General features: G+C 47.4%; 1 protein-coding gene across 1 annotated transcript in view; it reads left to right on the top strand.

The window, feature by feature from the left end:
- Window positions 1-8,417: 8,417 nt before the first annotated feature.
- LOC116947530 (NUAK family SNF1-like kinase 1) overlaps window positions 8,418-11,216 on the top strand; it is a 58,202-nt gene continuing 55,403 nt past the window's right edge. The window contains exon 1 of the mRNA XM_032963388.2: window positions 8,418-9,644. Coding sequence (XP_032819279.1) covers window positions 9,210-9,644 — 435 coding nt within the window. The 5' untranslated portion in view covers window positions 8,418-9,209. The remainder of the gene's footprint in view (window positions 9,645-11,216) is intronic.

Below are 11,216 nucleotides of genomic sequence, written 5' to 3'. Positions count from 1 at the left end.
CAGAAAAGGCTATGTTGAAGTTAAGGCCTACACATCTGAGCTATTCACAGTAACTGGGTATACAATACAATATATAATGAATACTATATAGTGAACCAATAAAAAAATACTAAAATATAAATTACCTCAATGTTATCAATAAACTCTATATTCTCCAATCAGTTAAGCTACCAACAATAAGTCGTTATATATCACAATGCTATATGGCGAAAAATGGGTGGATTCTTACCCTCAACTTTAGCAACACGGATAGCTACGGGTCCCGTTCAGACGGACGAGTTCATCCATGGTCGGAACAGACGAGGGGGAGAGATACAGCTGCGAGGCGCTGTTATACTCCATGTTGTAAACCATACCATTAACCGTGGTGTGAGAGGTATTAAGAGCCAATGCCAGCGAAAGAGCTGCGGTCTGAAGGTGATCGTAAAATACAATTAATTAAGAACGGAAATGGTTTAAAACATCTTTCCAATGGTTTCTAAGCCAGAATCCATCTTCTCGGTTGGAATTGTATCTGTGCTTGTATATGTGAATGGCCTCATGAACGAATCTCTCATGGTAGCCGGTTGGTTTGCAAAGAACCTCCGTCTTGGAGAAGTCAATGTCATGTGAGCCCACTGAATTATAACAGTGATCTGCCACGGCAGAGGAGTTCGTTGTACCGTGTTTCAAGTCTGCTTTATGTTCGCGGATGCGGTCCGAGATATGTCGTTTGGTTTCTCCAATGTAGCTACTACCACAGAGGCACTTTAGTTTGTAAACGCCCGGGTACTGTATGTCTGGAACAGCATCTTTTACAGATGGAACTAGATCACGGATTTTATGTACTGTGTTGAATCGGACCTGGATCTTGCGTTTATTCAGGATTTTGGAGATCTTTTTAGAGACCCCTGCAATGTAGGGTAAGGTGATGGTTTTGAGTGGCTCCGCAAGAGGATCCTTCTTCATGACTGGAGTGATGGCGTTGCGGATTGTGTAGTTGGAGTAACCATTAGCCCTGAGAGCCTGGTGTACATGCTTGAGTTCACTGGTAATGTGTTCCTGGTCGGAAATGCATTGGGCTCTATGGTATAGAGTCTTGATGAGGGAGTTCTTCTGGGATGGATGGTGGTGGGAATCCGGTTTCAAGTAAGCATCTGTATGGGTAACTTTCCTGTAGACAGAGTGGCTCATTGAACCATCATGTCTCCTTTTAATTAAGACATCCAAAAAGGGTAGTTTGCCATCTTTTTCGACCTCCATGGTAAATCTGATGGCTGAGTGTATGGAATTGATGTGGTCGCGGAATTGGTCTAGAGCAGGCTGGCCATGTGGCCAGATGACAAAGGTGTCATCCACGTACCTCTTCTAATCACTCGGCCATTTCAATGCTAAATTATATGCTAATTCCTTTGTCAAGGCGCTTTGTTTCTTCTCACACAGCTTAAAGGTCGTGATCTCAGCGTGGCTTTCTCACTCCAGCGCTGTCCTCCAGACAGTCTCGTCCCCTTCACCTGATGAAGGCCGCTTGTGTTGTGGCCGAAACGTCGTGAGAATATTATTGTTATTTTATTTGATCAATTTATTATTTTATTCTCATTCTACGTGACTTTACCGAAAGAACCAAAGAAGATGAATCCTTGCAGTCACGAAAGCTTTAAATCGAAATTTAATTCGTCACCTGGTTAAACTAACTCCAACAACACAACGGAGAGAGATATGCAGCACGGTCGTTCACACAAAAAAGCCCTCCGGAGTGGGTGTTTAAATGGCCTGTGTCAATACTTGCTTCAGATTGGACAACGTGCTGATAGAGAAGCTGTATCGTGTTATTCCGAGCACAAGGCATTAATTGTGCCGGGGACAGGGCTCCCTTGTACACACCACTGTACAGACATCTTTTCGTCCGGGACGTTATGTCCAATGACATTAAAAAACTAGGTTTTTTTTAATACAAAATTTAACTCTGCATTTTTACTTGGCAGTCAGTAAATCGACATTGGTGTGTCGGAGCGGTTCGTGGTGGCGACAGCTTGCCCTATCCCTGCACATTTCTCGTCGTCGGTGTTTTTCTCCCCGATGTTTTGGCTTAAGATTCGAACACCGTGAAGATTAAATATTCGCTCATCCGTGTACCGAAGAGCAGCTGGGCTTCATCAACATGGTCTAGATTTTTGCATTGTCAGTTTATAGTTTTGCCGTTTTTAATCCAATTTATATATTTAGCAAAGTAACTCAAAAGGATGTGTTTGTGTAGAGATAAGTTAATGTGTCTCTAGCCCCAACACCCGAATACATGTGCAACGACATCTTATTGAAACATTTCAGTGTAAATACGTTTAAGCATGAGGGCAAACAAAGAGTAAAAGGCTGTTTAGTATCAGCCGTCCACCCACCTAGGAGAAGAAGCGATAAAATCAGTTCGTGTGCAGGTGTTCAGTCGGTTCGTTGCAAAGTAGGATCGTTAGAGGTGGCGGCGGCGAGGCCTTCATCCAGCAGTGTATTGACCATGGATGATGATTTTCCTGAACATTTTTATCAATGAGTTTAGTTGCGATGGCTGGGATGAGTACACATGCAATGTAATTACATGAAACTGCAGCTGTATATCTCAGACACTGCCATTCATTCGTATTACTCTGTTATGTTCGAGAAAAAATTATTGGTCGTGTATCAGATTGCAGGGGGGAGTGGTGGCACAGTGGTTTGATCACTGGCGATGAACCGTGCGACCTGTGTTCAATTCAATCACAGCTAACATCCGTGGTGAGTCATATCTGAATTAGTTCCCTGGCATACCCCCCCTCCCTCCGGCGCCTTCAAAAATGCCCCACCCTAACCAGCGTGGTGAAGTATGGTCAAACAACCCTCATGACATAGAAATAGTTTTACCCCGCCCCTCCGATTAACACGGTTGGCTACGTACGGTGCAAAAAACAGTTCAACATATATAGTTCACATATAGTTCACGGGGACGCCTTCAGCAGTGGATTGTATATTCTACATTATTATATAATTCCAGGAATTTACTTACTGAAAGGGCGACCTTTTTCTTTGTATTTAGGGTCAACCCTGTAAACAATTACCGTGCAATTTTGTTAGCTCTTACCGTAACCCTAACCCGCACCATTTTGCTCCATAACACACTGTATAATTCAAACTCATTTTAAACTACATTTTTTGACATCTCTTGGTGAAGCTACGTGCCGTGTCCTTTCTCAAAGACGTTGGCGGTCACGGCCTTCCTTTTATTTAGCTCTGTCCGTGATATGTGCTCAGTTACTTTTTTTATTCCATATTCCCAATTGTTAAAATTGCTATTGTACAGTACTTAATTCGCTGTCTTCCTAGTTTATTGTGACAAATTTCCCCAGTCAAAACATATTCAGTGTCTTGGTTTCTCATGACATGTCCAAGAAATCTCACTTGCCTTTCTCTAATGATCCTTATAAATGTGATTTTGGTATCTGCTATTCGTAATACGTATATGCTACTCATCTTGTCTTACTTTTAGTGAATAGCGGATCCAAATAAGGTGGAATCTTAACCAGGGCCTGACCTATCTGGCGTCACTCGCATTACAACGTTCATATTTTTCATTCCAGAAAAATGACTACTAACGCTTCCTCGATTTGTTTAAACTCATCCTTTTGATGTATCTTTTCAAGGATCCACTGTGCTTGGGCAACTCACTGATTTATTTTAAGCTTTCACTTTTGTTACTTACCCCTACACACGCCTGAAACGTAAAGCTACCGAAGGTAATTTTGTTTAAACAACGGGGATATACCATAATACTGAAAATATGCGTACAATTATATTGCGATATAGTCATGCGCCAAAAAAAAACCACACACACCTATGCCCTTTTTTAGTATTTGCATTATTAACTTAGGTCGGTGCCGTTGCCAAAACGTGCGTCTGCCGGATGGAGGAAGGCAGGTTATCGAGAAGGGCATTGGAGTGATAGGCAGATGTTGGTGACCCTCCTGGACGGTGACCCCAGAGGAATGAAGGTGACCCCGGGGGAAGACTGAAAGCCCAGATGGTGGGAGACTATAAGAGCGGTCGTTTGAAATCGAGTATCGACTGAACACCAAGTGCAAGATTTAGCAGAAGATGATTTTATTTTTGGTGTAACGCCCTTCCTTTATGCCGTGGCATCTCGGAGTACTTTACGCATCACATCTCATCATGAACATTTGAAAGGGCACTCCCAAGTGGGCAGCTCTGTCCCTGTGGGCACAAGGTGATTTCGCACCTGGCCTGTAATCGGGAATTAGTCTGCCAGTAGGGGGCAATGCTTGCTCTGTGTGATCCCAATTGAGTATCATAATGCCAGCACAAATGTACTTCTGTTGTTTTTCGAATGACGTCACGGAATCTTTAACGTCTTTAGGAAGCAAACGCAAGGTGTGGTGGCATCAACGGCATTGGCCACGATGAACTATTGACCTTCTTTTCAACATTCCGACAACCTGGGCAGGAATCTTCCTTTTTTTCTCTCTTTCTCCACTCATTCTTGCTCTGCAGTCCTTGATATCCCGGTTCACAATTTCGAACCACCTCTTTCCTTCTTTCTTGGCCTGTCTCTCGGCCTCTGCTCTCATGTGTCCACGTTCGTCACCTCTCGTCCGGTGCCTAGCCCCTCTCTTCTTTCGACATATCCAAACCATGCGGGTTGACTGTATGGTGAGATTTCCTGAGATGGGTCCCCCCCCCCCCCCCCCGCTTTGCCTTATAATTACAAATGAACGGACAAGGTATGTTTACTCATGGCCAGCTAACGAGGTTAGGAGGTAATCATGACTTTTGAACTTTGGGGTGTTTCCCGTTTGGTTGTAGACCTCTGGGATGGCACTTCCGTCCCTGTCTCGGTTATCCCTTCGTGATTGATGCTTTGCGTGCAGCGTTCCGCTCTGACCCGCCAAGTTGTTTTACCCTATCCTCAAATGCAACTCTGCACACACATTTTCACATGCATCGGCATCAAAAGGGGGGGAGGACCGAAGCTCGTTTTATATTTTATATAATTGCTCCTTAACATTAATGAGAGATGGGGAGGTGGGGTAATGCTAAACGCTGATTTGTGGTATAAAGTAAGGATTCTGGCGTAAGACTTTTACAAAAATATAAAGTTTTCCATAAAAAAAGAATCAGTTGGCGTCTATTGCAGTGCAGGAAGCGATGAATTTATACAAATTTATGAAAATGCCTTCCAGGCGACTCGTGTGAAATCTGAAATTCTGATCTCACTCTCGGCGGTTAACATTGCGTCCGTGCACGCGTGTAATGGAAAAAAAACACACCCTAACCCTAGCCCTTCTCGATTACGATTATTACTTATTTTACAGCAGCCCTTGGCCAATCTACTGCTGGATGAAGGCTCCTACGCCGTGTCGGCCATGGAGGAGGGGGGGTTGTTGGATATGTTTTGCTATGCTGGTCAAGTCAGTGGGGTTCGGGGGGGGGGGGGGGCAAGGGGGAGGTCGCCCCTTGACGTTCGTCGTGGCTAGAGGATTCTCAGGTCGCCCATCAGGTTCATAGCGCAACGCTGCTAACCGCTGCGCCACCGCTCCGCCGCCCCAAGATTACGTAACACAGTCGTTAGATAATGCAGCACCTCGATTACATATTAGCATGCGCACTGGGCACATCGCTGCGGCGAAATTGAACACAGATTATGTCTCCTTCTGCAAAGGAATTTAACCGGCCGAGAGGACACTCAACATGGAGGCCAAGTGATGAAATCAGCTCGTGTGCAGTTATATGAGCTCGATTGTTACATCGCAGGAGCGTGAGAGATGGTGAGGGCTTGGGAAGCCTTCAACCTAGCAGCGAATTGATCGTGGCTGCTGCTGATGATGATTGTTTTTCCTACGTGTTATTAAAACGTAATTTTTCCAACGGAGGTTGACACGTGGGTTTACTGGACTGGCCCCGTGGCTCGGGGAGGAAGGACCCTTTTGTGTCTGGAATTGATTGCCGCTGTCAGCGTTTGCAGGTGAGAGATTGTGTACGAGAGGTGGCGCTTTTTCTCCATGCACGTGCGCCTTGTGGGGAGCGGTGGCGCAGCGGCTAGCGCCACGCTACGCTACGATGACGATTATATCTGAACCGGTCCTGGGCATCCTCTAGGTCGACTCAGCCTCAAATGAGTATCTCGTGCGGTGTGTAAACATCGCCACGAGGGAGACAAAGACGGTCGGGCGTGGTGCTGGCCACCCACCCCCTCGTGTGCCGTTCCGGCCTTCATAGCTTCTCGCTAACGGCACTTGCCCCAACAGTCTGTTAAGGCTATTCAGGGGATCTTTGTCTTTGTACCTGGTGCGATGGGGAGCGGTAGTTTAGCGGTTAGCGCGCTGCACTACGAACTTGGCCACCCGAGTTCGATTCCTGCTCACGGTCAACACGGGTTTCGACGATCTGAACCTGTGCTGGGCACCCCCTAGGTCGACTCAGCCTTAAATGAGTACTTGTGTGTAAAAAAAATAGCACTGGGGAGATGCGGGCGGCCGTGCGTGGTGCTGTCCACCCACTCCTTCGTCTGCCGTGTCGGTCTTCATAAGATGCTGCTCGCTAACGGCACTTGCCCCAACAGCCTGTGTAGGCTACACGGGGGATCTTTGACTTTGTTTGCAGCTAAGCGTGGTTTTTCACGATAACCCTCCATGAGTGGGTGTGAGCTCCACTCAGAAATAAAATCACGTTTCCGTTTTAAATAACATTGCGTCACCGCAAAGAATTAAGAATGTACACTCATACAAGCACACAACACATATCATGAATAGACATGCAACACACACACACACAACACATGAACAGCCAAGATACATAATACACACAACATATAAATGCATAATAAAACACATACAACACATACATAATGCCTATATACTGACAACGCAAACAACACAATGCAAAACACACCGATTACATACAAGACGCATTCACACAACACTACACGATCGGTTGTGTACAATCCACCTGCCAGAAACAATTGCCATATAAGTCCTGAATAAGAGTCATTGTCCGAAACGTCAACCTAATGTATACCATCTATTATGAAACTGTTCATTGCAAGAGATGGTAAGTGTTGCTTAAAGTTAAATGTACCTTTTAGTTAGTCGGAAATCCCAATATTAATTTATCATTGAATATCGTTCTAATTACTGTTGAAGGCAGAGGTATGAGACTTTCCGCCCACCCTATACATTACCCTCGAGTATTAACGTATTACAGTATATAATAATTTAATTACACGTCTTATAACGTATACCTATGATGTGTGTGCCTCAACGTGCAATTACAGAATGTGTTCGTATATGTATTGCTATACTGAGCAACAGCACCAAGCCTGAACAGCTGCTCGCTAACAGCACTTGCCCCAACAGTCTATTGAAGGCTGCCTTTGTTTTTTGTGTGTTCAGTTACGGCGGTGACACGCTGCCCCATTGGGGAGGACCGGAGCAGAATACATTCTTTGGGGACCCCCATTACATTTATAAACCCCTTGTGAGATGGCAGAAGAGCTATAGACAAGCGAGATAGATTGTAGTGAGATAACAGAAATGTAGACACCACAGAGATCTCGTGAGATGAGGGATGCGGACAAGATAAAGGTCAGATTGTTTTCTTTACGTCAATTGACTTATGTTTATAAGTATTTGCATTTGATCTGATTGGACGCACGTTGCATTAATCGTTATATCTATCCACGGCCCCATTGATCGATTTGGGGCACTACGCTTTTGCGTCGTTTGTTTACACCCAGCACCACCCACTAGTGTTGTATGTAAACACAAAGATCCCCCGTGTAGCCTTAAACCTACTGTTGGGGCAAGTGCTGTTAGCGAGTAGCGCCTATGAAGGCCGGCACGGCACACGAGGAGGTGATTGACCAGCACCACGCCCGACCGCCTTTGTCTCCCCGGTGGCGATGTTTACGCACTGCACCAGGTACTCATTTGAGGCTGAGTCGACCTAGGGGAGGTCCAGGACCGGTTCAGATAATCGTCACTGGTGTTGGCACGTCTTGTTCAACAAACGATGGTGGTGACACTTATTTGGCACAGTGGTTGCGCTCAGTGTTTGTGTGTCTCATCTGAATAAGTCATTCGCTCCCTCCTAAATAAACACTGAGCAAATAGAAATATTAAAACTCAACACATTCGTCGATAACGCTGCCATTTAGTTAGATAATGTGCGACGTTTCGGGCAATTGTCCTTGTTCTGCAAAGAAGGGCCATTGCCCTAAACGACGTGTCGGATTGTTTTTTTATTCTTTTAAGACCACAGAGTGTTGTTATTGACGAATTTGTTGCGTATTGTTGATGTTGTTATTTTGCACAGTAGGGGGCACAGCTGACGCATCTGCCAGTCATCTCAGCCAGTCAACAACCCACGGCACCTGGGTCTGTCCCGCGACCTCCTAGCATCCCCAAGGTGCACCTAGCCTGGCACTGGCGCCGTGGTGACGTCACCGCCACTTAGTGACGAATGGCAGCTGTTGTTGTTGTTATTATGTTTGTTTGTCCACCACTGCCAACGCAGCAGTAGAAGCTTCAGACAATGTTTTTTTTTCAACTTGCAAGCGCATCCCTCCCTCTCTCGCTCCCTGCCCTTACGCCCATCGGTGATGACAAATCTTCGCTCTGCCTCCATTGGCCCGGCCCTCGGCTCCACGGGACCCAATTGGACGTGGTGGGAGGGCTGCCGATGTTCAAAGGTGGCGCTATATTGCCCAGTGGACCCCCCTCAGCCTTTCCAGCCCTGCATCACATCCAACGCGCGCTCTCGGCGCACAGGGGGGGGAGTCGCGCTCCCTCGCCCGCGCTTGCTCGTCTCTCTTCTCTCTCTCTACCCCGCGCGGATGATGATGGCACGAGACGGCACACACCCGCATCGTCCATCTCATCATCATCGTCTTCCTTTAGAGGATATGCGTGCTGTCTAGAGGATAAGGGGAAAGAGGTCTGTGCAGAAGTCTGGTGGTCACACTCCAGGCTGGCACGTTCCTCGTAGCCAACGTATTCATCCTCATCTCGTCGTCCGTCATCATCATTCTGTTCCTCTTCCAAACAGAAGCCACCTCCATCATCGTCATCCTATCCCCATCACAATAATCAACTTTACTCGTCAAATCAGCTGCCATCATCATCATCACCAACAACAACCACGAACGCCTTTTCGGCTCCTGCTCCCAGCTGATTGCTGGAGGGAGCCTCCGGATGGCTACCGAGGTGCTGCTGAGGACCCGACGCGCAGAACCAGCCGGAGCCACGAGAGATGTCCGGGTTCGCGGTTCGACACCAGCTACACGCCGGTCCGCGCTGGTTCAGTTGCAACCACAGCAGCAGCAGCAACAACAGCAGCAACGTCATCTTCACCAGCAGCAACGGCAGCAATCGCCGTGCACTTCCTCAACTGCAGCAGCATCCTCCCCGTTCACTTACTCCTGCTCGGCTTCGCGAGTCAAACCGGGACGTCCTGGGTCTCCGGTTGCCACCGCCGCCGCTGCTGCCACTCCCGGCTTGGCTCATCGCGGAGTGCGGAGACACCAACACACGCACAACCTGAAGCATCGCTACGAGTTCCTGGAGACCTTGGGCAAGGGGACGTACGGCAAAGTGAAGAAGGCGATCCACAGGGCGAGCGGGCGCAAGGTGAGGCGGCCCTGGCGATTGTGGTGGCGGTGGTGGTGGTGGCCTTGGTGGTGGTGGCCGTGATGGTGGTGGTGGTGGCCGTGATGGTGGTGGTGGCCGTGGTGGGTTGTCACGAGCGGCGGTGTCGCGGTTTCTCGCTGCACCGCGCTCTGAAGCCCGGCCACACGAGTTCAATTTCTGCACGAGGCCAACATCGGTGGCGAATATTCGTAACCGGTCTTGGGCCCTCCCCTAGGTCGACTCAGCCTCAGATGAGTATCTGGTGCGGCGTGTAAACAACGACACTGGGGGGACAAAGGCAGCCGGGAGTGGTGTTTGGCAAATCCCCCCTCCCCGTGTGCCGTACTGGCCTTTAAATAGGTGATCACTAACAGCACTTGCCCCAACAGTCTGTTAAGGCTAGAAGGTGGGTCTTTGTCTTGGTGGCGGTGGTGGTTAGCGTTGCCCTGCGCTACAAACCCCGGCAACACGAGTTCGATTTCTGCACGAGGCCTACATCGGAATATTCTGAACCGGTACTGGGCCCTCCCCTAGGTCGACTCAGCCTCAAACGTGTACCTGGCACGGTGTGTATAGAACATCAGGACTATGGAGACGAAGGTGGCCTGGCATGTTGCTGGGTAACCTCACCCCCTTGGTCGACGTTCCGGCCTTAATGCTCGCAAACAGCACTTGCCCTGACAGTTTGCTGAAGGCTCATAATCTTTATTTATCCTGGAGAAATCCGATGAGCTATGAAGCTCTTTTTCACAGATGCCCAATGCTATGTGGGGGAATCGTTGTCTTTGTTGATTGTGGTAGTGGTGCCTGATAGTGATAATGGTTATGTTGATGATGATGATTGGTGATAATGGCAAGGTGGTTATTGTTGAATTATTATTAGCTCATGCATGGTTGCCCAGAAAAGCCTCGCTGAGTCTAATGACTAAATATCAGGAGGGTCCTGCGGCGTTTTTTTGCAGGCGAAGAGTGATGATTGCTATGTCTAATCCAAACGATGGATTGGGGTTCTGCTATTGACGATGGGTGCTGATGGTGGTGTAGGAGGTGATGGTGAAGGTTATGATGATGACTGTTGATGCTGGCTATGACGAGTGGTGTTGCTGTTGCTGCATATGACGGCTATGGTTATGATGATGATGTTGATGCTGCTGGTTATGATGATGTTGCTGTGTTGTTGGCCTGACTGGTTTTGCATCACGTAATTTTTCCTTAGGTTTGTTGAATTCTCGTCTCTCATCTTCTTGTTGTATTTACCTCCGTGCAGTTTGGCGCTCTCTATGTGCTGCGTTAGTGTCGCCCTATATGCTCCCTCGCTGTTTTTTTTTTACACCTGATGAAGATCGCTCGTGTTGCGGTCGAAACGTCGTGATTGATTTATTTGAATATAATTTCATGGTATTTCTACATACGTGGCTTTACCGAAAAAAAACAATGAGTAGGTTGAACTTCTTTTGCACCGTACGTAGCCAAACGTGCTGATACAAACGCTGTTGATTGCCGATGTCTCCATGCTGCAGAAATGTTGACTGCATTACTGTCAGCTCGTCACCCTCAAGGTTGGGCAGAATC

This window comes from Petromyzon marinus, chromosome 30, assembly GCF_048934315.1.
Source record: "Petromyzon marinus isolate PM22_M1 ecotype Great Lakes invasive population chromosome 30, UKy_Petmar_22M1.pri1.0, whole genome shotgun sequence".
Taxonomy (NCBI): domain Eukaryota; kingdom Metazoa; phylum Chordata; class Hyperoartia; order Petromyzontiformes; family Petromyzontidae; genus Petromyzon; species Petromyzon marinus.
This window is presented reverse-complemented; position numbering and strand designations above follow the sequence as displayed.